This window comes from Pectinophora gossypiella, chromosome 5 (assembly GCF_024362695.1).
Source record: "Pectinophora gossypiella chromosome 5, ilPecGoss1.1, whole genome shotgun sequence".
NCBI lineage: Eukaryota > Metazoa > Arthropoda > Insecta > Lepidoptera > Gelechiidae > Pectinophora > Pectinophora gossypiella.
Window position 1 is genome coordinate 15,764,119 of NC_065408.1, and position 26,550 is coordinate 15,790,668.

Genomic DNA, 26,550 nt, shown 5'->3' on the forward strand with positions numbered 1-26,550 from the left:
TTTGGCTTCCAGATTGAATTATTTTATCTTAATTTTCGTTCCACTGTATTAAGCATGGAAGTGTATTGTAAAATATATTATGTAAGTAAAACAAAACCTCATAATTACATTGTCGCCATGATTGTAGTCGTATTTCAAGCTGCTCCAAAACACAGCAGCAAGCAGTTCCTAAACCGTTGTTGATCGGCTCCAATCAAAAGCCCTATAGGTACTTTGTTACGAGAATCTCTACGTTCATTAGTCAATAATCATTAGTTCTGCTGAGACCGATTCCCAGTTGGCCGATTTGCTTGAAGACAGATGTTTGTTTTTATTCCGGCGTATTAGTGTTCTTGGTATCGCCGTGTTTCCCAAGGGAATACTAATTAGATAGGTAGCTATTGTATAACGTTTGGTTCTACGCAGTAGGGAACCTCAGCTTTTTTGCTTAGAAGTCTTATGCATTCTTAGTCATTAACTCATGCCTATAAACTTAAAAATAAACTTTGATAAAACGGTAAGCACAATAAATAGTAAGTAGTTGGTCGATTGCTCAAGTACCCATCAGGAGCGCGCGGCGCGGTGTGTCTCTCTCTATGGAGAAATGTTTCGCTTTGACAATACCACTTTATTCACCGCCAATTTTAATCACCGCCATAATAACGGGCTAATAGGAGATTTAGACATAAGATTGAAATGCGTAATGTGGAGGGTTCCCGCGATTTCGCTCATTGTTGGAGGCTTGCGGGCGGCGGGGCGGGGCGGGGCGGGGCGCATTGTGTCGGCATTGTCGCCGCGCGATTGTCTGCTGCCGCTGCTCCTCAACATCCGATAATGAACCACCTTCACAGCCACAATGCCTCATTATCCCATTTAATATCATTTTGTTACTCCTATTAAGCTAGGCTTGCGCCACCTAAGTGTCTGGCCTAAGTTAACCCAACGATTATCTCGACCAAAACATCTTCCCTACTCCCTAGCATTGTCCCGTTTTCACAGGTCCCGAGTCCGCTAACCTAACCTGAAGATTTGACAGGACCGGTTTTTTACAGAAGCGACTGCCCGTCTGACCTTCCAACCCGCGAACATCTTCCCAATTACCTAAAGTTGCCATGCCATTCGTTTCATAATTTGTATTTAACTGTCATCAAAATATTCATTAAGTATATTGTTTTATAGTAAGAAATACAACAGCGTAGCCTATAATTCGTTTATCTTAATTGTTAGTATTAATCTGAGTTAAGTGAATACCTCTGAAAAGTTATTAGTTCCATGGGTATTTATTGCTGGTCACGTACGAGGTAGTATAGAGATGAGCGCGATACGCGGCGGTGTCCGCGGCGGCTTTGATTGCCGCGCATGGACGCAGCTGATACAGCACACAGCGCGGCCTCTGTGTGCGGGGCTGCGCGCTGCGGGCTGCGGGTGCGGAGAGCAGGCGCGGCATTCCTGCGCGCGCGCACCCGGCCACGCCCCCGCTGGATCGTGCTGTCGTCGAGGTATACTTGACCACTACTAAGTAGTTACAGATCTTACAATGCGTACAATGTTACACTACCACTACATAATACAACATACATAGAATACCTAGAAGTGCGCTAAGACTCTACAATCCCACTTCGTTATGCAATGTGAAGCAGTAATTTGTAGTAAGTAGGTGCCTACGAATTTGCGTAAAACCAAAATGTAGTGATTTGAGAATTAGTAAAGGAGAATAGAGTTAACTCTTCATGTCGTAACATGCCAATGGATATTGTAGAGACATCTAAACATTTAAAGCTACATATTACACTACACAGTACGCCTTATACTCTATTTTATTGTACTTTAAGCTAAACGACGTGAAAACGTGTAGGTAAGTAACTATCGTCACGTGTGTTTATATTGTTTGTGATTAATTAATACCTGCCTCAAAAAAACTTTTAATACTTAGCTACTGTAAGCAAATAAGTATAAGTACTTAAATGATTTGTTACCGTATTGAAACAAACAATTTCATGTTGCTAAAAAAATATAGACATCTCCTGAAATAAATGTCTTAGTTCATTGTCATCATCCGCGGTAAATCTATTTTATAAGTCTTCCCGTATAAGTACCGTACCACTGCAGTAGTCTACTCACTCCTCTTCACAAATTTCACTGGTGTTCCGGCCTGTTTTACACGAAAATCATACAATGTGATTTCATCGCCTATCACCAGCTGTGCACATGCTGCTATATATCAACATACAGATTTTGTGATGATGTATACAGACTGTCCGTTTTGTACACCTCGCTATGCGGAATGTTTACTGCTGCAAAAACAAGTGACACGAGCACTAACAAAACACGACTATGATGACAGTTATAATTATAATTACAATTGTAATAAGTACTTTTTATTGACAAGGGTACCTATACTATCATGATCGTATGAATATGCAGCGCGCGTCCGCTGGCGACGCCGCACATAAAGTATTACTTGTTATCTACAATCAATTTCTATTTAGATAGTCAATAAAGCCATTTATAATACTCCGTGAATAATCCTGTTGACTAGTACGTAATGTTATATTATAGGTAGATAAGGATGCATAGCAACCTGATTGTTATCTCTACGTGGATGGGCAGGAATTAGACTCGAGCTGGTCGTCAAGGGACGAGGACAACGTCAGTGACGATGGTGTGAAAGCCTTATTTTGATTGAGTTTCCGTTGTATCTCTCAGATATTCTAAATATGTACTCATAGGTCATATAATTACCTACCCCAGTGATAAGCATGTCAGCTATTTTATTAGTTATACTCTACCTACATCTCCTACAGCTGGAGAGAGCTGTCTATCAAAACTCAATATTTGTCTGCTTATGGAGAATATGCCGTCTTGACTTGCATTCGAATCGTATCAGAGCCATCTTGCACCACCTGTGGCACTGTTGGTTGTAATGGCCGTGACTGGTGTAATAATATTTAAACGTGGTGCTTACTATAATGGCTGCATGCGGTTGTCTCACCGGAGCCTCGTCTATTGATCAGCAGGGTGTAGGCAGTACTGGTAGATGCGCCTGCGCGGGATGAGACAGGGTCGTTCTTGTCCTGTAGGTATTTTCTTAGGCTCACTTAGATAGACCTGAAGTAAACAACTCAAGAGTTCATAGCTAACACGAGGTCAAATTGATAATTGTCCCTGCACTGTACTTATACTCCTATTTTAATTATTTTTTTACTTCCACACCTCACCGAGGTGATAGGTGATGAGCCGTATCATCGTCTGTAATGGTCGAGCCAACTAAGCCATCTAACTCCACGTAGGTAACTTCTATATGACATCACCAAGAAATACCTAATTTTAGTTCTACTAAAATAAAAATCAAAAAATTAATGATTGAAAGGTTTCTTACTCAATAATACACAAAACATCTAGTAGAGAAGGGCAAGTACTAATGAATACCTAACTAAAAGCATAGAATAAGGAATCATCTACGTACTAAAAGTACCGTTTTGTACTTAGCTTCCTTGTATTTACTTAGTTTAAATTGTTCGGTTTAAAGTATTGCCGCAATGTTTATCTTGCGACGTCATTTTATTCCTTGAGGCAGCGCCATAATACAGGGATACAGGGTAGGCAGAGTGTACATTTTCTACAAATGTACTAACTGAAAATCAGCTTTAAGTACCTAACTAACTTTAGCCAACTTTACTTCTAAATCAAGGTCGGTACCTAATTTTAGTAGACCAATTCATCGGAAGAAAGTTATTACTTTGTTGTCTAAAAACTTCCATCAGCTTGCTACTCACATAATAGGTAGATTAATTACAAGTCTCGAAAAATGTGTAAGTACCTACTTAGGTAAAATTTAATTAGCTCTAAGAAACCATTTGTTCATTTCATTATAGATTTGCTTAGAACCTGAAACGTGAATGATATAATAAATAAGTGGCTACATCTAGAAGATAAGTGGGCAAGTACGCGGTTTAGGTATAAAAGTAGTAACACATGGATTATACTAAATTTATCGCTCATGCAATGCAAATGTAGTCTCTGTGCGTAGCTAAGTACTAACTAGATTCAGACATTCTTGAGACTCAAATGAAATACAAAACATGTTATCGCTACAAAGTATCCGGTGGTCTGTTACTGATGACGATTTAGCAAACATCAATTATCTGCCAAGATAACAATAAGAGAGAATGGAATTCTTGCAATAAAAAGTTTTATATATTAGCTTGGCACAGTGTCGTGTGCGGCGGGCGTGAGCCGCGCCGCGAGTCGTCATATTTTACTCAATTTGTCAGGAATATGAGGCGGCGTCAGATGCCGGCGTACATCACGTAGATACGGCGCCCTCCTAAATCACGTTATCTACGTGGCAGCCGCGCTGCGGCCGCGCCACGCAAATTGCGCGTTATTTATGTCCGCACTGCGCCCGCTTGATTGATGGCGCGCCGCGAAATTGTTGCCGCATAGAGCGCACACTTGTGGAGAATTCTATGACAGCAGTACTAGGTAAAGTATTTACGTGTCTGTCCAGGTGAGCCGCGCGTTATCTCGGCCGGGGCTATCGCGGCGGCAGCGTCGTCCCGCCACTAATTAGGGCCCGCGCCCACCCACCGCGTCTCCGCACTAGATTCCACGCTCGCCGCGTTTTTTACACCCTAATTAAGCTAATTTATCGAGACAATAAGAGAAATTATTGGTGACGGCGGCGGCTACTGCCCGCTTTATGAGAGGTACTAAATTGTTGAATTTAAGGCCGCTACCGCGCTACACCGGCTGCGCCCGCGCCGCGCCCGCTTGATGCCCCAATAAATTCACAACAGATCCCATCAGATAACGCCTGAATGGAGCCGCCTCGCTTCTTAATGAAAGCGCGGCCTCAGACCCTGGGAATGCTCCGACAATCCCTTAAAATGCTAATAACACGAGCGCGCCCCGTCTAGAATGTGTTCTGATAAGGAGGTGCCAATCCCGCAGGTGGACACATTAAATGGCTAGTTTATGGCAAATTAACTTAAATATTTTTTTAACTGCCGTTTTACGGCGAGCCTTTGGGTTTTACTGCTCTTAGTGGGCATGTAGGTGCTAACGACAAAGATAAAACGTACAGATATACCTACCTGCCTGGATATAAATAAAACTGGAATAAATTAAAATTACATGGATTCTATTGCGCTATTTTTCACAAAAAGATTAGTTAGTATACCTACCTAGTTAATTAAAATCAGAGCGAATTCATGAAAGTTTTTATTTTAATTTTATTTATTGCTACGTTTTGTTACAACAAGAGAAGCAGGTTGATGAATACCACTTACTTATCACGTGTTTTACACTGCCGGAAATATGTGCCTACTCTTGTCATCATCATCATCATCATCTACCTAGCATTATCACGTTTTTCACAGGGTCCGCTTGCCTAATCTGAAGATTTGACAGGTCTGGTTTTTTATAGAAGCGACTGCCTGTCTGACCTTCCAACTCGCGAAGGGAAAACCAGCCCAATACAGGTTAGATCACATACCTTCGAAAATGTATTTCTCGGGAATGTGGGTTTCCTCACGATGTTTTCCTCTATGGTTTTCCTTCACCGCTGAGCACGTGATAATCATTTATGATCCAAACATGAATTCGAAAACAAATTCGACAATCATTGGTTTAGGCATGTGCTGGATTCGAACCTGCGTACCTACTCTTGTATGAATGACATTTTTCGTACACGTTAGCGATGTTAGAAATATTTAGATACGTTTGAATTACGTTTACGCACTAGAAATATATAAAATTATCAAAATATGCTGCTGCTGATTTAGATATCAGTACTTTATTGAAAGTTTTAATACCTACTTACATAAATAAACCGTTTCATAAATTCTCATTACGTAGGTATTGCATGCTACTTAGTACCATGATGATACCGATCCATTTGATAGTTTTATTTTCCTTCACAAGTAGGTATACTCTCATTCCTATTACGTTGGACAGGGCCCGTAACAGGGCGGACAAGGCAACTCTCTCAAAATCTTGGGGCTAGATACCTAAGTACTTACTATTGGAGTTCGAAGATAAATTAACGAACTGAACCTTTCTTATGCGATAGGTTGGTTACCAGCCCATCGCTTACAAGTTAAGTCATGTAGGTACAAGGTAGGTACGTATTATCTCAATATCAAAGGGTAGGTAGGACAGTGTTGTTAGTCACGCATGCCCAACGAGGGTGATTAGCAAGTTGTGTGGAATAGGTATTGTAAAAAAATATTAACCCAGTCTCTGGCCCCTAACCATGAGTAAAAAGCGATCAAACTAAAAAAGAAAAAAAAAACAAAATACAAAGTGTATGCGTACCTGCGTGATAAAATCCCGACCCCAACCCAACCGAAAATTGTATGAAGTAAAATAGTGACAACTGACGCCATCTTGCGTGCTTTTTAGAAACGAGACGCTGCGTTTGTGACAGAATATATAATATTCATTCATACACGTCGTCGCGTCGCATCGTTGCTGTCATTTGGGTTCTCTGGCAGCAATCTGCCAGGGTTTTATTTTGAAAAAGGGAAAAAAGAAATATTATTCAAAAATCAAAATAGGGCTCAAATGTCATTGATCTACTCTTTAGAAAAAAAAGTAAATTTTGACATTGACAGTTGATAGATATCTTCTATCTTCTATTTTTTTTATTCTGTGGCGTCACTCGCTCGGGACGATAAACTTTCTTTACCTACTTTGAGTTCCTAATAATTCGCCAGGTGCATAACAAACATTGGTCGGTGGGTGAAAAATGAACGGTGGTCGTCTGAATGGCTAGTCTTAACGTCGCAGAATGGACGCCGGAGCAAGTGGCGGAATGGCTATCAGGTAATATCAGGCATATTTCAGTATCAGGAGGTGTGTGTTTTAGTGAAGGCGGTTGGTGATGTGGGTGCTGTGTGGTTGTTTGCAGGGTTGGGCGAGAGTGTGGAGCAATACGCCGCGGGGTTGGCTGCGCGCGGCGTGGACGGCGCCAAGCTGCTGTCGCTGCGCTGCGACGACCTAGAGTACCTCGGCGTCAGGCTCATAGGACACCAGGAGCTGCTGCTGGAGGCCGTAGAGCACCTAAGGAACTTTGTGAGTACTGACACCACTTGTATGAACTTGAAACTATATGTATTGTGCAGTAACAATCATTAGTTTGCTGGTGTAGTCAACACAGCATAGTTGTTGACACTGAAAAATGTCTTCTCAATTAGGTACAATACATGTAATTTCCTTACCATTAAAAGTTTACGCCCCATTACGCATTACTACTAGTATACATCTTGAAGCTGTGTGTGATATCATATGTAACTATCGTTGTATAATGTTCTCAATAGAATGGTACACTGAGTTTGTAAACATCTTGTTATCATCACAGTGCGGAGGATGTCTGATTACTAACATGTCAGTTTGATTATATTCCTAGAACAAGTGATTTGGAATGATAATGAATTTGATACTATTTTTAGCTGAATGTCTGAGGAAACAAACTTGTAAGTATTTTACACTGTGCCTTGTATAAATCTCATTGTTTCCTTCTTGGTATAGTCATACAAGTCTATATTCAGTAATGTATGGTGAGACATCACATAGTATGTGTGTATTGAGGCATCACAATAGTAATGAGTCACTGCAGTTGTGTGGTCCTTATCAGGTGCATGTTATCTGCTCCGCCGCTGGTCGACAGTGAGTAGCCAGGGCGGAGTGGAGTGTGGTTACATCACATGTTGAGCCTCCTGATAACTACTGCATTTACTGTGCAGTGTGTACTCTACATTAATGAAATATGGCTTGATAAAAGTGGCAGTATAGTAAGTTATAAACTTAACATAGGTTAAGTATTATATGCAACCAATACTTGTTATATGTGGGATGTTAGTCTTCAAGATAGCCTTGCCCATGTGGCAAATGATATAATTTATCATTTTTATATGTATCTATACATACTTTACTATCATAGCCTGAGATTTTTATTTCATAAACTAACGCTAGGCAATTTTGAGATTAATAGTTAAGATTGATTAGTTATGTAACATGAGGTGTTTAACTGTCTCTGGATTAAATATCATCATCAGCCCATTGCAGTCCACTGCTGGACATAGGCCTCTCCCAAGGAGCTCCACACTGCCACAAGAAAAAAGCAGAAATAAAAGTGGTTTATTTATATTATTTTAGTTTAGAAAACAGTTTCATAAAAAGCATAGAAATTAAGTCAGGGTCATGTGATTGAAGTGGCTCCAGTCCCACTGTTACATTGTTGACCTTGAAGTATTTCTGCCATCGAATGAATACTGTCTAATGTGTTTGATGTGTGCAATAAGACTAAAACTAAATTCTCGGTTTACTGGGCTATGGTGGCTGTGTTGTACATGCTGTGTCCGTGAGTGAGTGCGTTTGTCCGTCGCCGCAGCACTACGAGAGCCGCCGCGAGTGCGTGCAGCAGCTGGCCGTGCGCGTGGCGGGCGCGGGCGCGGGGCTGGCGCGGGCGCTGCGGCACGAGGCGCTGGAGACGCAGACGCTGGCCGACGTGGCGCGCCTCGTGCGGGCCATCAAGCCGCTCGTGTGCTGGCTCGACCGCTGGCCGCTCTGCTCCTCGCCGCAGCTCGCTGGTCAGTACCCACGTCAGCTGCGCCGGCCGCGGGCCGCGTGCCCCTGCCGCCGCTGCAGCTGTTGTAGTGCCCCGTGTGGTGTTGCAGAGCGCAAGGCGCAGCTGCTGCAGCTGTCGCTGGAGGCGGCCACGTGCGCCCAGCGGGACCGCTTCGCCGAGCAGCCGGCACGCAGCGTGGCCGCCAGCGCCGCCGCCGCCGCCGCTGCCGCCGACTACATCATACAGGTGACATACATTTTACATTATATACAATTTATGAAAACATGATGTATGATACATCATGTTTTCATAAATATATTGACTTGCGACCGTCAGTATATTTATTTCTTTAAACAGCTCCCTTAAAGAGACCCGACGACGCAGATTATAAATAGTGCGAACTGCTCTTTTTTGAATGATGAAAATAGTTTCTACATCAGCGGCTCGACCCCACAGCTAAATACTGTAAAACATTATAGGCAGTGGGTACATCTGTGAGTTTTCGGATCCTTCTGATGGCATATGCTGCTGAACTTATCTTGCCCACTAGTGATACAATATGTGGATCCCATTGAAGTTTTGAATGTACAGTAATTCCTAAGAATATGGTGTGTTCAATCTAGTTTCTCGTCGTTAATTTTATTGTTATTATTTACTTTCTTTACGTTTGGTATTTTATTTTTTAATTTATTAGGGAAATTTACAGCGTCTTAATAGTATTATAAAAACTAAAGTATACATTACAAACTTCCACATACAATTATAGATGTAAACAGTTACAACAAATTTATTACACCTCGTTTTCTTCACTAGGTTATTTGCACTGTTTGCCTCGTCAAGTTTCTGTAACTTTCTGTCGATTTTAAATATAAGAGAAGTGTCATCCGCGAACAGTACAATGTCAGCTTGGTTCTGTACTACATAAGGTAAATCATTTATGTGCACTAAGTAGGCAGTACTACTTACGAAAGAAGTTTTTGTAATCATCAGTTAATATTTATTTGTTAAATTGCCACATAAAACACAAACAAACAATTTTGAAGAATGTAGGCGTAAGGGGGCACGCGACGCCTCCACTTCCTATTAGAACCGATCATCGCGAACACATGTACAGCGCATTTCAATTTCGTGTGAGCGGAACTAGGTGCCCAACTAGTTGGGTCCTTTACACATTTTTATCTTGTACCTTTATCGCTTACAGTAGGTTCTCCATATAAATAGATAGACTTAAAACTTGACTTCAAACTTCACTGAACTAATAAACGAGGGAGTATCCAGTCTGCATTCCCCAAAACATACAGATGGAGCTGTACAGATTTAACATGATAATTATCTATTTTCTCATTGCTCGGGTACATAATTATTTAAAAATATAAAATATAATATAATGTCGGAAGCATTTATATAAATAATTTTTGCTTGATATTTCGATCAGATTTGTATAGAATCATGTCGCTACTTATATTGCTTCTCTATATTTTGATCAAAATAGTAATGTATTTTAGTATCTAGAGTTACTAAGAGGCGCGCTGGCCGCCAGCGAGCGAGTGTATGTGTGTGGTGTGGTAGGACGTGGCGGACCCGTCCATCGTGACGCCCGCGTCGCTGGAGGCGGCGTCGCTGCGGCAGGGCGCGCGGCCGCTGGGCTTCCACGTGCGGCGGGCGCCCTCGGGCCACCTCACGCTGCAGCACATCCGCTTCGGCTCGCCGGCGCACGCCTCCGGGGCCGTGCACGACGGCGACGAAATCGTGCAGGTGACCCGGCTTCTTCGTAGTAGGACGGAGAGGGTTTTATTTTATTTTGATATTCGGTTGTAACGCCTGCCGCGTTTTACTACTGAGTGTAATTGCTCTTGTTTTTCTGTTAGGAACTATCAAAAAGTTATCATTGAAAACACTTAAAAACTACTGCTTAAAACTAAAATATTATTACATAAATAAACTTACACTAATTAATTTAACAAAACATAGCTATTTACAAAATAATTCCGTTAATATTGTACGACTTTAATAATTATCACATTGCGTAGGTAGCCGTACCTACATTCCACAGCCGAGCCGTTACTCTTCCGGTCGGATGTTCGACACAATCCTTCTGCCTTTGTAGCGAGAACACCTCGATTACTCGTATATTTTTTAAATACGTTTTTTTACTAATTTTGTCTACGATATAATAATTTATAGTGTTGTGTTATCCCCATTGATTGGGTAAGTGTAGCAATTACTATTTTTATTAGTTTAAATATCAACGTGACAATGGCGCCCAACTAAGGAAATACTGAGCTGAGTATCCTTTTTGCTGGTTTTAGCATTTTTGGTCATCTTTGGTGTTGGTCTGATTATTTTGTCTAGCTTTAAGTGAATTGTAACTGCAACTTTTGTGTGCTGTGGTTGCTTTGTGGGAATACCTAACTAATTCTCTTTCAAGGTGATTGCATACAATTAAAAACTCAAAATCGAACCTACCACATCGCACAGAAGGAAATATTTGATATTGCACTGCCAACCTCTGTCTATCCCTGTGTTTTAATTGTTGTGTACTTTTGATAGTAGCATTTGTTTTCTTGTTATTTTCCTTCTGCCGTTTCCTGTGTTTTAGTTATTAAGACTTCAGGTACTTGCAACACTTACTCAAAAAAATAACTATTCAACTAAACTAATTACAATTTGAACATAAAGTAATAGAGATGTCTCGTCCAATTAAATATTTATCACTTCAGAAAGATGAACTCCTTTATGAAGAGGTACATGGCATGTCAAGGATATTAAACTTACAAACTATTCTAAATAATTATATCTAAAAAATTACCTAACTAAAATAAAACTTTCTATATTTACAAAACTTCCTTGCTGGGATGGAAGTGAGAGAAAAACATAGAACCCCCCAGCTGCTTACTAATTCTCGAGCAGACTGTAAGAGTCAGTCAAGAGATTGATGTGTAATACCATCAAACGCCTTAGGCCTGCCAAAAACTTAAATCTTGAGCATGGCATGCGTCTTCTAATATCTTCTAATATTCTCTAAAAATACCTTACATACTACCTTAAAAAAAAAAAAAAACTAAAACTACACTTACTAAAACTATACTAAAAAATCCAAAACTAGCCTAAAACAATGTCTTACTTACTAAAACTACCTACCGTCTTAAATATATTTACTTATATATAGTATTTCTAATTTTTTTTTTACAAAAAAAAAATATTGAATCTCCAGGCCCTACCCCTAGGACATTCTATTTATTTTATCTTCGGCCCTACCCCGAAGATAAGAAAATTATACTATAAAAAGAAAAAAAAAAACGGTTACCTTAAATCTCCTATTGATTACGTGTGAGTACTAAGCTGCGGTTAAAAGTCTAGTACTCTTTTTGGAAAGGACGCAGTCACTTAAAACTAAATAAGATAACTGTTTGTGTGTGAAAGGGATGAAAGAAAGTAGGGGGGTGAATGGAAGGGTTGAAATGAATGTGTACCACGTAATTTTTAGAATGGTCAATAGTAAGAAGGACAGACTAGGTTACATTTTAGTCAGCGGATTTTCTTAGCGAAAATCCTACCCAAAAAAGGGGGGTATGTAACGCCTGCCGCGTTTTACTACTGAGTGTAATTGCTCTTGTTTTTCTGTTAGGAACTATCAAAAAGTTATCATTGAAAACACTTAAAAACTACTGCTTAAAACTAAAATATTATTACATAAATAAACTTACACTAATTAATTTAACAAAACATAGCTATTTACAAAATAATTCCGTTAATATTGTACGACTTTAATAATTATCACATTGCGTAGGTAGCCGTACCTACATTCCACAGCCGAGCCGTTACTCTTCCGGTCGGATGTTCGACACAATCCTTCTGCCTTTGTAGCGAGAACACCTCGATTACTCGTATATTTTTTAAATACGTTTTTTTACTAATTTTGTCTACGATATAATAATTTATAGTGTTGTGTTATCCCCATTGATTGGGTAAGTGTAGCAATTACCATTTTTATTAGTTTAAATATTAACGTAGACTAGTACATGTTTTCTTTGTTCATTGCATGACTGTCATTTTTCATAATCATCGTGTAAATGTATTTTCACGCTTTAGTGCTTATTTTATATCATAATTAGCAATCTTTTATGTTCAAAACAACATTTAAATTGTCAATTTTTCTAAATTAATTCTACTTAACCAACGTAAAGTTATCTTTGTACCTAAGTACTTTCCTTGTTTAAATAATTCTTAAATGGAACAATAATAATGTACAAAATACGTTTAATATCGTTACTATTAAAATTATTCAGCTTAAAATATTCAATTTTACTATTTTGTTAGATAGTTTTTTAAAAAACAACTACCTACCATAAATTTATCTTGTTCTTTGTTCTTTTTCTAAATTTATTTTGCTAAATTCACTTTTATTGTGTGTAATTTGCTGACAGCCACATCTTAGATTGCTAAGCTTGCTTGCTATCCACTTCCCATCTTCAATCAAGCTAAGGAATCGGCATGTGGCAGTCAGACGGGGAATTCGGACAATTCTTGAAATGACTAATTCCGGGTTCCAGGGTTCACCCTTCGAGTTCTACAACCGCAGGACCCACTACCGGTCCTGTACTTACCTCTACCGCTTCACCTTTCGGGTTCTACAACCCGCTGGATCCACTTTCGGTCCTGTACTTACCCCACCGTTTCTGCTGCCCTGCTGCGCGCGCCGGTGTACCCCGTGTCGTCGTGGGAAGAGTTACAGGGAAGTGGTAGTTTTCCTACTGCACCAAGGGTGCTCAGCCAGTATCAATTACCTGCGACCCAGAGATCCGATCTATGTACTTGCTAGGGATTTAATGTCAATAAACTTGGTTTTATTTCTATATACCGTTTTATTTACCCTAGTAAGTACAACCTATTTGATTCGCGTGATAAGAACGTGACACGGTATGTCATTTCATCAAAGCAATGTTTCCGCCGGTCATTCAGTATTTCGTTAAGGACACCGTATGTCATGATTCCGTGGACAGGTGGGGTCCCGCTGCGTGGTGGGGTGGAGCGGTCCGGCGGTGATGTCCCTGTGCACGGCGGTGGGCCGCGGCTCCGGCGAGCTGGCGCTGCGGCTGCGCAGGCGCGGGGCCCGGCCTCCGCCCCCGCCGCGGCTGGCGGCGCCGCCGCCGGGGCCCGAGCCCGCCTCCGACAGCGACAGCGAGCCGCTGTCCCCGCCCGCCTCGCCCGAGCTGGCGCACGCCCGCCACGCCAGGTACGCCGCGCCCCCGCCGCCCCCCGCCCCCCCCCGCCCCGCCGCCACCCTCGGCACCGCAATAATAATCCCCCCCCCCCCCCGCAGGCTGTACCCGCCCGCGCCCCGCGCCGCCCCCCGCCGCCGCCACTCCGTCAGCGGCGGCAGCCCCGCTCCGCGCCGCGCCGCGCTCGGGATAGAGCAGGTACACGCACACGCCATTGCTAGGCTGTTATTATTCCTTATCGTATGTTATTCCGAAAGATATCATCAGACACGCACGTGAATTTTGTCGAGTATTAAAACAATAAACAATTTTTTAAACATTGTGTGTTTCACTTGCAGTTTTGGCGTGAACTGAAAGAACAGAAATGGATTCGCGGCGGCGGCAGCGCCAACATGAGTCCTGAGCCCGACGACTGCGCGCTGTATCGCCGTGATAAGGTCGGTTTATACCGTCAACGAAAAGTGGAAATCGTTCCAGGACACGACCGGTGCACACGACATGCTGAAGGTGAACCGCGAATGCGAACTGAAAAGCGCCTGTGTCCGTTGCAGGCGGTGTCGTGCAGCACGGGGCTGGAGCTGTCCCCGCGGCCGCGCACGTGCCTGGGCGTGGCGCTGCCCCCGGCCTCCCCCGGCGGCTCCGGCCCCCCCGGCCCCCCCGGCCCGGCGCCGCCCTCCCCCGCGGCCCGCGGCAAGCTGGACAAATGCCACTCCACGCCCGCGTACGACCTGGGCGCCCGCGAGTCGCCCGGCCCGCTGGCGTCGCAGCCCATCCCCGAGTCGCCCACCACGCCCGGGGACAGCCCCACCGTGCTGGTGCACTCGGCGGAGAAGACGGACACTATCCTCGACTTCAAGAAATCCAGCTCGCAGATCGGCGAGGCCATTCTGCGCACGCGGCGTGATGAGCCCGAGGCCGAAGCGCTCAACGCGGCGCTGCTGCAGCGGCTGCAGCCCCCCGGGCCCCCGCCGGCCAGGCCCCCGCCGCCCGGGCCCCCGCCCCTCGGGCCCCCGCCGCCCGGGCCCCCGCCCCCGCCACGCCCGCGGCCCGCGTCCCCCGCGTCGCTCACGCCGTGCCGGGACTTGCCGGCGCTGCGCATCGTGCCGCGCCAGCCTGAGACCCCCGTGAAGGTGACGTAGTTGGGAGGCGTAAAGAATGCTCATATAGTGTCGCGCGTGTTGCAGGCGCCCGCCCGCTGCAGGTCCCCGGCGCCGGCCAGGCCGGACACTTCTCACTCGGGCGGGGTTGCAACCCGTACCCACTAAGATCCTTCACAGGATCTGCAGATTTGATTCCCTCCGAGTTAGAGTTTTCAACCGGTTTTGTGAGATTACAGCAAATCGAAAAAATAAATCTGATGGAATACATGAAATTAGTGCTAATTAATCGACTTTCTTTAACCCGACGTCGATACTAGGAGTAGCAACAATGATTCAAATTCCAGGTCCATCCGGTGAGCAATAGCGGCGGGACTGGGCGCGGAATATTTCCTTCCGCTAAAACTCGTAGTCTCAAAAAGAAAAATTCTTTGTTGGCGAGTGAGTATTGGCGTTGGATTATTATTATTTCTCCTCCAGCTTGAAATGTTGCTTTTCCGCGTTAAAACACAGGGTGTTAGTGACATCGTAACGAAAACTGAAGGATGATCGAGACCATGATTCTGAGTTGACATCAAGTGGAATTTGGAAGAACAATAATAAATGGTTATTGTGAAAAAGTTTGTTTTATCCACTAGAGACAAAGTCGCTTTTTAACTTTATAGGGATCATTGCCATACAGTCTGCAGTGTAAACTTGCATAATTTTGTCATATTTTTAAATTAAATTGGGTCGTGTACTAGGTTCAAGATAAATTATGAAATTCTGATTACTAAATAAAGACACATCTAAAACTAATGAAAAACATTTTCTTTTTTCTATTAAACTTATTTATGAATTTTAATCAAGAAAAACGTAATAATAAGTCCCACATTTTGTCACGTTTTTCTATGACGTCACAGAGTGCTTTTTCATACAAATTCCATAGTAATTTCGTGTTTTGACGTTTAGTAAAAAGTAACTGATTTGACTAGTTGGAAACTAGCCTATTTAATGAGTGGGTAGTTGACAAGTATTAAAAATTACCGGGTTTTTTCTTTACAGAGCGTCGCTGCGTGGCGTGGCGCACGCTGTACGGGCGCGGGGGCGCGGGGGCCGGCGGGGGCGCGGCGGGGCCGGGGGCGGGGCTGGGCCCGGGGGCGGGGGCGGGGGCGGGCGCGGGCGGGGCGGCGGCGGGCTTGGTGTGGCAGCGGGTGCGCGCGCGCGGCGCGGCGGGCGGGCGCTGGGCGCGGCGCCACCTGCTGCTGGCGCACAACCTGCTGTACGCCTACCGCTCGCCCGAGGTCAGACTGGTGTCAGACACTTACCTGCTGAGTCGGGTTTTCCGATATGGTATTTGGGTGTCGTGTTGTGATACGCGGGCGGCGTGTTGCAGTGCTCGCGGGCGGCCTGCATGATCTCGCTGGCGGGCTTCACGGCGGCGGCGGCGGGCGAGGTCAAGTCGCGGCCGCACGCCTTCAAGGTGTACCACACGGGCACGGCCTTCTACTTCGCGGCCGAGTCCCGCGACCACATGCTGGCCTGGCTGCACCTGCTGACCAGGGCCACGCTGGCCGCGCCCGCCGCGCCCGCAGCCACGCCGGCGCCCATGGTGACCTATATCACTTCATTTTTGCTTAATAATGGTAGTTTTGCCAGGAATTGACCTAGTTCCTAGTTGACGATCCATAGCGGATAGCGTCGATACTTTAATTGGCTTGTAAAGTATTCTTCATTATTAAGAAATGCATTTTCACGGTACCTGCATAATTATGTTTTATCTAGTTCTCAGAGACGGACTATTCAGACACGGAATCGGATAGCGAGCACACGGAGCGGCGCGAGCGTGACCGCGAACGAGAGCGGGAGCGAGATAAGGTAATATCCATCAATTTCAATCAATAGTCACTCACTTTAATATCAGCTTCTATTTCTATATAACATGTATTTGCCTCGTAACTGTAAAATAAACAATGACGTTCTGGACGCGCTCCCGCATATGCGTATACATTTGTGGGTGCATGAACATACCCGCATGACACTATCGCTCTTATGTCGCATAAATAAATAAATAAATTACGTGAGATTTATTGTATTAGGTGGTATTAGGTACCTTTATTGAGTTGCTTTCCCTTGCCTATTTCAGTCTAAGCTTTTTCTTTGTAAAATAGGTGCAATAAAGCGTTTATTTATTGTTTTGAAGGACCGGGAGAAGGACAAGAGCAAGTTCGGTTCTCTAAAGAAGCTGACGAGCCGCATGACCCGCGCCGAGTCGAGCGAGGCCGTGGCGGCCGCCAGCCTCGACCGCAAGTACCTGCGGTTCTTCTCGCGACACCGCGCCAAGGACGAACACAAGCCTAAGGTGTGTACAATTGTTATTTGAACATGGGGTTTGTTATTTGAAAAATAGTTTATATGTAAACTGACTGGGACATGTTTTTTTTTTAAATTCAAATAGGTTCAATAGTTTAAGAAAATGATAGGATTTGACGTGAGTCGTACGTTCCACGGTTTCCGTGAAATAAACAATGATTGTCTTCACAGAGTAAGCCCGCCGGCGGGGTGGTCCCCGCGGAGCAGCCAACCCTGGCGGTGACGGTCGGGGGCGGCGGCGGGGGCGGCCCGTGGGGCAGGGGCGGCGCGGGGGCCGGGGGCGGCGCGGGGGCGCGCTCGCCGGCGGGCGCGGGGCCGGGGGCGGCGCGGCGACACAAGCCCGACCACTGCCTCGGCTTCGTCACGCTCGAGGAGTTCATGCTCAAGAAGCAGGAGGAAGAGCGCAAACAGGTACCGCCCTTATGTTGGCTTGAGTATTACCAGTATTACCAGTGACTTGAGTTTTGTTACCGTGGGGTTGTTTGTGTGTTTTTATGTTAATTATATCGCATGATGTAGATTCATACCTAACTAAATTGTTTTTCCATGAAAAGTTGCTGCAATCTAAGATGTTAAAATTTATTCTTCTTTCGTATTTACGCCGCTTCTTTTGATTTACGTCTCCATTATAACAATAAAAAAACTGTTCCTTGCATCCTCGCCGATCACTGGGAATGTACGGGACTCGATAAAAACCGATCGCAACTCAAATTCCATCGATCTGGAATATAATAAAAGCTTCATGGCCCGTTGGTGTTGCTTGCAGATGTACAGCAACCGCGTGCTGATGGGCGTGGAGCGGCCGGCGCTGCACCGCCAGCTGGAGCGCATCGTGCCCGACGTCATCTACGGGGAGCTGCCGCCCGCGGCCCCCGCCCCCGCCCCCGCGGCCCCCGCCCCCGTGGCCCCGACGGCCCCCGCCCCCGCCCCCGGGGCCCCCCGCTCGCTGCCCGCGACGCCGCCGCGCCCCGCCCCCGCGCGGGCGCCCCCTGTCGGCCCCAAGCCCGTATCTGTCAAGGGGAAGGATGGGTATGTATTTTATATAACCACTCTATTGCTGTAGTGACATTCTCTCTTGGTTTCTTTTTTAGATTATTTAAGGATTTAACAAAGTTGCACTCGCGCAAATCGAGACGCTTCGCAGGAATATATATATCATCCATAAGGGTATTCATTTAAGACTTGGCTATGTGTTGCAATTTGTAAATATACAAACGTTTGCGATTCGACTTAGTTCTCTGTTGAATCTATCTAAACAAATCCGTAATTTTTGAAATCAAGTTTATTTCTTCCCACGATTACAGGTATGAGAAAATAGTATACCCCGAGGAGCTGTCGGGCTCGGCGGCCCCTCCCCCCGCAATCGCCCTGCCTACCCCCGAGCGGTGGCGGGACTCGCTGCGCAGGAACGACAAGGTACACTTTGATATTATAACATTTATTTTAATTATGTTAATGCCTACTTCTCTAGGTTACCACTAGAAGTAAAATAACTAGATATGTTTTTCAATTTTCAGGTGCATTCCGGCAGTACAGGCCTAAAGCTAGCCGTGCCAGTGTCCACGCCCCCCGCAGCAGCGGACAGGTATGCGTTACTAAATTGACAATTTTATTTGATCGTTAACTCAAAGATTCGTTGAAGTAGGTTAAATTGTTTATTAGCGCTCGTGGCTAGTACGTATCGTTTACGTTGAGTGACCGTTTCACACTGACGCACGCGCAGCTCTGCCAAAAGCAAGGCGCAGCGTTTGCAAAATATGTTCGGTTGAAGACCGTATAGTTTACTTTATATTCATTTTTCCACTTATTCTTCCTGTCCCGATCGCTTTAAAAACTGAACTGGTTCTCTTTACTTTTCCTGTTCTTTATATATCCTATGGTCACATACTAGAATTGTCCTTTCTGGAATGATCTCGGGGGAACCTCCTTGACTATTCTAGTAAAGAAAGACAAGGATGCTGCTATGCGTCAGAAAAGGATGCAGTTAACAGAAAAAGAGTAAGGATTTTACTATGATATTCAAGAAATCTCTGGTTGCGGAGTTTACGTGATGTGACATTGTCAATCCGTTGCAGTATTAAAAACTTAAAGGAGAGACGACTGGTCGAATCTAACCCGGCCCGTGTCTCGGTGACGTAGTGGTTCCATGACAGGGTGGCCATGGTATAAGAAGACCAGGTATGCTCATTCCTATAACAAGCCGCCATTGTTAGCCCTTTGTTGACGTAAGTGTTACCACTGTGTTGGTATCTATAGCATTCCATGAACGTAAATTTTATTATTGAAAATTAAGTGAATTTCTGACTAATGTAATTAATTGCTACGACTTGTCATATATATAAATACATTATATAAAAACATCGGTCGTGGATAATTTATTTTTTACAAAATGGCAACGCAATGGGGGATGACGTGAACTGGGCTTGTAATGTTAGCTGTCACTTTTGAGCCAACCAGGTTTTGTTGTACCATGAGGGTGGGCAGGTCGCTATATAACAGCTCTCACTGGCCAGCAGCGCGGCGGCGGGCGGCCCGGGCCGCGGGCGGTCCCCGCGCGGGCACTACCCGCACCTGCAGTGCCCGCCCACCTTCCAGCCCGAGACCTACTGCCTGGCCAGCCTGCAGCCCGCGCCGCGGCCCTAGCGGCGCCGGCGCCGGCGAGGGCCCCGGCGGGGGCCGCGGGCGGGGGCCCCGGCGGGGGCCGCGGGCGGGGGCCCCGGCGGGGGCCGCCAGTACCGCAAAGCGCCGCGCGGGACGATAACCAACACCGCCCAACAAGAAAAATCGAAAACGTGCATGTAAAACTCCAAGGTCCCGGTTTGAATGTCTCTTATGAAGTGATCGTCTTCCCTTAAAAATGTTTATAATAAAAGAGCGTTAGAACGCCGACCTAGTGAGTATGAATATGTTTAATGCATGGGATCGATTGGTACGCTCTAAATAGTTTACGCGTGCGCGATCGTATTCTACGTTTTTATGGTAATACAGTAAATATGCTTCCGATGCAAGGTGCTTCCGAACTACGCGAACTGTAGTAACTGCTCCTCACCTACAATCAGTCCACGATAAACGTAAACCCGTTTCAATAGCACGACGATATCGAAGCAAGATCTGCTACCTATAAAGTAATTTTTCTAATCAATATAATCGACAAAATAATGTATGTACATAAATTCATATAAACAAAGCTGAGCATATTAACAAACATGCACCTGATGCAATTAGTTAATAAGTGTTTAAACAATATTAACACGAGATATAAATGCCACGGATGTATTTTATAAATAAATAATAATTGTACATCATAATGTATATTTAGTTGTACTAAATATTGCTCACTATATATTATTGCCTTCCAATCCTAAATGTTCCATTAAGTCAGCATGGTTGTTGTTCAACGATAGCGTCCATTGTGTACAATACGGCAGAAATGCGATACGAACATTATTGTTGTCAAATTTGTTCATATCTAGATGAAATGTTTGTTAATTTAACTGTTTAGGGAGAGTTTATTTACGAAGTGCTTTAAAATAGACGCACAAGTACATAAGTGTTAGTCCAATGTGAAAAAGAACTAGTAAATGACTTTGGAATTGTAATTGTATATGGAATGCGACGTGCGCTTCGTAGGAGCAAGGTTGTGAAGACACGTTATACTCACACTATATCACCTACAATGACGTAGCTAGGAGTTATACGATATAGGAGCCTCGGAGTATGCGAGGATACTGGTGCGTGTTATGTAAGACTTACGTACGTTGTGCTGTTCTCAATAAAATATAATAAAATGTTTGTAACTAGTATTAAAATTTAACATATTTCGAAGAATGAATTATATTTTTGAGTGTGTATATTGAGGTAGGATATGTCGGAGACTGTGATGGAACTGTGAGTGTGGTGTGCGACGGCTGCGGCCCTGGAGCTGTGCAGCGCCGCGGCCTGTGCGGGCGGCGCAAGGCGCGCCTTAACCTAAGGCCGTCGTACGGTGATGCTATTACAATATCTTACACAGGCGAAACAAAAGCAGAGGTTATGCATAATAGCTCACACGAACACTTAAGACTATTATAATTAGCCTAAATTAAAATATTGTAGTGTATTTACTGTGTGTGACATGTTTTTTTGCAATTGGGAACAACATTCAATATTATTAACAGCTACGAATGTTGAAAAAAAGGAGAGGAAGGTAGTTGACCCCAACGTTAATTCCTCAGGCGACGAAACTTTGCCGTATAATAAAGTATTGTGAAATAGACATACTTTATAAATATCAAAAAATAAGATACCGCAAAAACTTGACAGAAATTTTCTGAAATAAATGACAGACAAAAAAGGCATATCTATATTTAAATAACAGTTCTTTTTGAAGAAAGTTTTGGATACAATAAACGCGCAGAATAATAACTAAAGAATGAACCCATTAACCCTTTTGGTAAAATAATTTTGGACTGAGAAATTATTCATTGAAAATATTGAGTGTAAATACCTAACTTCCACGTATTTTTATTATGTTTTTTTATACAAGTTTCAACTAATGCTATACTTATGAGGATTTAATGTTAGGGTCTTCATACAAAAAAAAAAATGTTTCATTGTCTACACTAAAATATGAAAGATTGTCTCATAGTAAAGGAACAGAAATTCAATATCCTTGAAGTACTTACCTAAGTACTGCTATATAGATAAATGCCCCTTCCACTTCGTTTCGAACATTCGATATTATTAACAGCTACGAATGTTGAACGAACCGTCACGGGAAACTAAGTCTTATGGAGTATGGTGCTCGGAGAGTTGGCGTTATATGGACGTGGCCTTACGCTGAGGGATGAGGGGGGCGGCCGGGCGCATGGAGGTTAATCATGTGTGGGTTTTATTTTTTATTAGCCGATGGTGACTCACTTCTGCACATAAGCGTCCCTTCTGTCTTATACTGTTTCGCACTGTACCTCAATGAGTCACTTCTACAGATCAGTCACTCAATCGTTTACCCAGATCCATAACCCATGAACGCAAATTCGAATTCATTTGTTAATTTATAGGTTTATTATATTGCGGGTTGCGGCCCGTGTGAAAACGGGATAACACTAGAGAGATAGATTATATATTATATCAGCGCCCCCGCCCCGAAGTGAGTTGCCTGTAGCCAGTCGCGGCGCGTGATGAGAACTGCTTTAACTCTAGATAGATATTACTGTTTGTAGCTGGACTGTACCGCGTGGCCACATTGTACACCTCGTGGCTGTACCGATACACTTTTATACAACTTGTTAGATATCTAATGGAAATCAAGGTTATGATATTACATATTTTACCGGTTAACATTTTAATTGTATCACTAAAATAATTACGTAAGTTATCCTATTAGATTATAGTCGAATAATTTTATGAGATGTATAGATTTTATTGAAATAAATTTTATATGAAATCAAATTAATCGTGTTTTTACTTAATTTGTCTGCTAAGAAAGTACAATTCCATATCCGAATAGTTTTAAGGCGCACTACACTTTTCGAGGAAGCTTTGCCCTTGCAAGGGGGTACTTATCGAAAGATGAGGAACAGTGGTGGAGTGAACTAGACAACTTACCAGCCAATCTCATGAAATAAGAACGTCTCCTACAATAACCGTAATAAATTTAATTTTATTTTTAATAAATGTGTTGGAACATTAAAATAACCTTAATTCTACTACGACATTTCTTTATTACTTAATTCTAAGCTGCATTATCGACTATGATAGTATAGAATATAAGAAGGTACCTAGGCCAGGTACAGTTCTATACTATCACCACCCAGTAACAAACCCCACCTCATACGCACTTCGCACCTTCGTCCGAATTAAGTTCTTGTGACAAATATTTAAAAAAAAATCTGCCTATCGTCCTACATTATATAAGTAACATAGCCCCGCATTTTATAATGAATACGCATTTTCACAATAATTATGGTTGGTTAAGTCGACCCATCAAAAAATGTGTAGGAGTAGGTAGGCAGTATTTCGCATGTAGCGGCGCGAATAAAATGTCACTCACGCGCGTGACACGGTCAATTTATGCCGAATTTATTCAAAAGAGCGTTTTATTCATGTTTACCTTGTTTGCCCTGCGATACGATACGTCGGGCAGATGCCAGTCACGTCGCGATCGCACGTCTCAAATATTGAGAATAAGTATTCACAACCCTTCACGTTTACTGAGTAACATCTCGCCAGGTGAACAAGTGTAGGAGAGGAAGGTAGTGGACCCCAACGTTAATTCCTCAGGCGACGAAACTTTGCCGTATAATAAAGTATTGTGAAATAGACATACTTTATGAATATCAAAAAATAAGATACCGCAAAAACTTGACAGAAATTTTCTGAAATAAATGACAGACAAAAAAGGCATATATCTATATAAATAACAGTTCTTTTTGAAGAAAGTTTTGGTTACAATAAACCCGCAGAATAATAACTAAAGAATGAACCCATTTGGTAAAATAATTATTCGTTGAAAATATTGAGGTACTTATTTGTATTTTTACGTGTAAATACCTAACTGTATTTTTCTTATGTTTTTTTATACAAGTTTCAACTAATGCTATACTTATGAGGATTTAATGTTGGGGTCTTCATACAAAAAAATAAAAATGTTTCATTGCCTACACTAAAATATGAAAGATTGTCTCATAGTAAAGGAACAGAAATTCAATATCCTGAAGTACTTACCTAAGTACTGCTATATAGTTAAAATGCCCCTTCCCCTTCGTAACTTCGTTCCTATAAAACGACAATCGGTTAAGGCACAGATCATATAATACTAACGTAGTTAAGGTAAACATGGACATACTTTTTTCTAGGTTTCCCTCATATGGCATAAACTAGGTACTTGGTCGGGGATGGGCATACGTAGTCACGGTAGGTTCTACTGCATTTAAGTGATCTAGGTAGGTATTAACTGTTTGGACAGCATATCGTACGTATATGCGACTAGTCCCTTTTGACCCTGGCATGTTCTGCGCATCCGTAAAGATATTATAACCTGTAAGTACCTACCTATGCAAAATTTTGATAAAAATGCAGAAGTTTATTTAAATATAAGTAGTCAAAATAAACTATAGTGTGAATTAATAAAATTCTCATTTGTTCGACCATTGTAGGTACGTACCTAGTATTATTATTTTCCTTATTCAATTCTATGCCATAGTACAAATGAGAACACTCTTCTTATCGTGTGGGTTGTGCGGTGGAATACCAGCCTCATCAACCCTGGTGGCAGGGTTATGATAGAGCCGCCAAAGGCTCCTGACGTGGCTCATGTAACGATTACTCACATCAGTAAATAGTAACTGGGACCAACGGCTTAACGTGCCTTCCGAAGCACTGATCAGCTTACTTTCGGACAATCAGGTGATCAGCCTGTAATGTCCTAACCAAACTAGGGATCACAAAGTGATTTTTGTTATGTTTCCACCGGGATTCGGGATGAGAACACTGCAAACGTTGGTATGTACCTCGTACGCACGTGACGTAGGTGAGCTACGTAAGGTACCATGCACTTAAAAGCTAGACAAATCGTTGATATAGAAAGGTATAATGTTAGAACAAAATTAAAGAAGTATGAAACGATGCGTCTCTATTGCGAAATGCATAAACCCTTGTTATCTGTGCAGCCCTGGCCGTAGACGTAGGTACAGCGGGTACATTCAGTGAGTTGATGTGTGAAGTGTGAATACGTAGGTAAGGTACTAACGGGTACATAGGTACATGTAAGGCGTGTGCGGGCGGCGGGGCAGCGCGGGGCGCGGGCGGGTACAAATCACAAAACAGGCGGATGACGAGATATCAAGCACTCTCCGAGATTACGGTTCAGATCCGAGGCGCTGTAGAGGGCAGTATTTATGATTCTCGCTCGCTTTCATCTGTGTAGTGACGTGGCTGACGGCGTGCGAGCTGGCGTGACGTGCTGACGGCAGCTTCAGGCCCGGATACGTCTGTCTGTTCCACCCTACTTGTATTTCAATTCATCCCTGTTGAAATAGACGCGTAGACGTTTCAGTCAGATCTTATATAGATACCTACCTACATCTAATAGTCATTTACCCTTACTATATTACAAGCGCTTATAAATTGTATCTAGACAAATAAAAAGTATTTCTATTACCTACTAAAGTACTAACACTAAATCCTTGGTGGGTTAGGTATAGCCTATAAATACATAGGTAGTAATTAATACTCATTAAGATGGTGATTGACATTTCGATTGTCCTAATGGATTTCGGCCATCACAACAAATGCTAATTATCTCAATTATCAAAATGACGAAAAGGTACATGACCGGCAACCCGGCAACATCACTGAATTTCATAATTTTCAATTTCCTTCCCAGTGTACCTACACGCGTCGTAAAACGTCTGTTGTGTTTTTCGCTCGATGATGAGGATGTATTGCAACCAAGATGCGTTATATTCTAGTGGCGGGATCCTTAAAAGCTTACCCCAATAAACAAAACAGGTTACATTACTTACATCTTAAAATTAGATAATACATGTATAAGCTCATTTGGAGCTCATTTTGAATCCTTATGTGGATATTCTTAAGATACTACTTTTATGTATGATTTATTTTATTTATTTCAATACTTGTTTTGTATGTGTGTGTGTATAGTCTATTATTTATTATTATAGTTTTCTTAGATTATGGTTAGGTATATTTTTAATATATATGGATTATATTATATTGAGTATTTATTAATGTAGTATGTACGTATAGTATTAAGTATTTATTATGTTAACTGTAGTTTTACTTTTAGATATTTTTTTTTGTTGCACCATCCCGCATCCAAGTTTGTAAATGTTTATTTCCTTTTGGTGGTTGCCTGGAAGAAATTGCTCTAGAGCAATAAGGCCGCCCAAATTGTACTGTATTCATGTGTTAAAGTCTGATTGTTTAAATGTAGTTCTGTGCAATAAAGTATATTTGATTTGATTTGATTTGATGCACTATTTTTTTAAGTTGTACAGGTTGTTAGTGACATCGTAATGAATACTGAGAGGGGGATGATTCAGACCACGATTCCGAGTTGATATCAAATGGAGTTTCCTGTTGGAATATACATGAAAAGTTTAGGATATTTTAAATTATTTTTAGTTCCATATTTTTGCCATGGAAAACTCCACTTGATTTCAACTCAGAGTCATGAACTGAAACATCCCTTAGTTTTCGTTAATGTCACTAATACCCTGTATATTGAAAAAAAAATACGGCTAACAAAAGTCCACAAAACCGAAACATAAACTAGCTCGAGAAAGTTCTCGTTATAGTTGAACGAATTGAGAGTGTTTTCAATCTA

General features: G+C 42.8%; 1 protein-coding gene and 1 long non-coding RNA gene across 3 annotated transcripts; one reads left to right on the forward strand and one right to left on the reverse strand.

Annotated features, from left to right (window-relative positions):
* Positions 1-746: 746 nt before the first annotated feature.
* LOC126367227 (uncharacterized) lies at positions 747-6,319 on the reverse strand. Of its 2 annotated transcripts, none has more exons than XR_007566458.1 (3): positions 6,298-6,319; positions 2,945-3,087; positions 747-1,494 (listed from the first exon to the last, which is right to left on the reverse strand). It is a non-coding gene; the product is annotated as an uncharacterized LOC126367227 (long non-coding RNA). The 2 variants fall into 2 exon arrangements; XR_007566457.1 differs by lacking the exon at positions 6,298-6,319 and adding an exon at positions 4,478-4,878.
* A 302-nt stretch (positions 6,320-6,621) lies between these two features.
* LOC126366984 (uncharacterized) lies at positions 6,622-19,865 on the forward strand. The gene is made up of 19 exons (XM_050010328.1): positions 6,622-6,807; positions 6,893-7,056; positions 8,375-8,797; positions 10,121-10,306; positions 13,555-13,787; positions 13,875-13,971; positions 14,112-14,210; positions 14,325-14,903; positions 15,218-15,311; positions 15,915-15,966; positions 16,051-16,153; positions 16,246-16,461; positions 16,635-16,727; positions 17,053-17,211; positions 17,394-17,633; positions 17,989-18,251; positions 18,527-18,638; positions 18,740-18,807; positions 19,736-19,865. Exons 1-19 carry the CDS (start codon positions 6,750-6,752, stop codon positions 19,863-19,865), a joined length of 3,369 nt encoding a protein of 1,122 aa, XP_049866285.1. The 5' UTR covers positions 6,622-6,749.
* The last annotated feature ends 6,685 nt before the right edge of the window (positions 19,866-26,550 follow it).

What these genes read in the sequence shown, in the direction of transcription:
- LOC126366984 (XM_050010328.1), top strand. Translation starts at nt 6,750, where the DNA reads ATGGCTAGTCTTAACGTCGCAGAATGGACGCCGGAGCAAGTGGCGGAA. An exon ending in AGCCTGAGACCCCCGTGAAG is followed by an intron (nt 14,904 to 15,217) that starts GTGACGTAGTTG and finishes TTCAAATTCCAG; the next exon opens with GTCCATCCGGTGAGCAATAG. An exon ending in GAGAGCGGGAGCGAGATAAG is followed by an intron (nt 16,728 to 17,052) that starts GTAATATCCATC and finishes ATTGTTTTGAAG; the next exon opens with GACCGGGAGAAGGACAAGAG.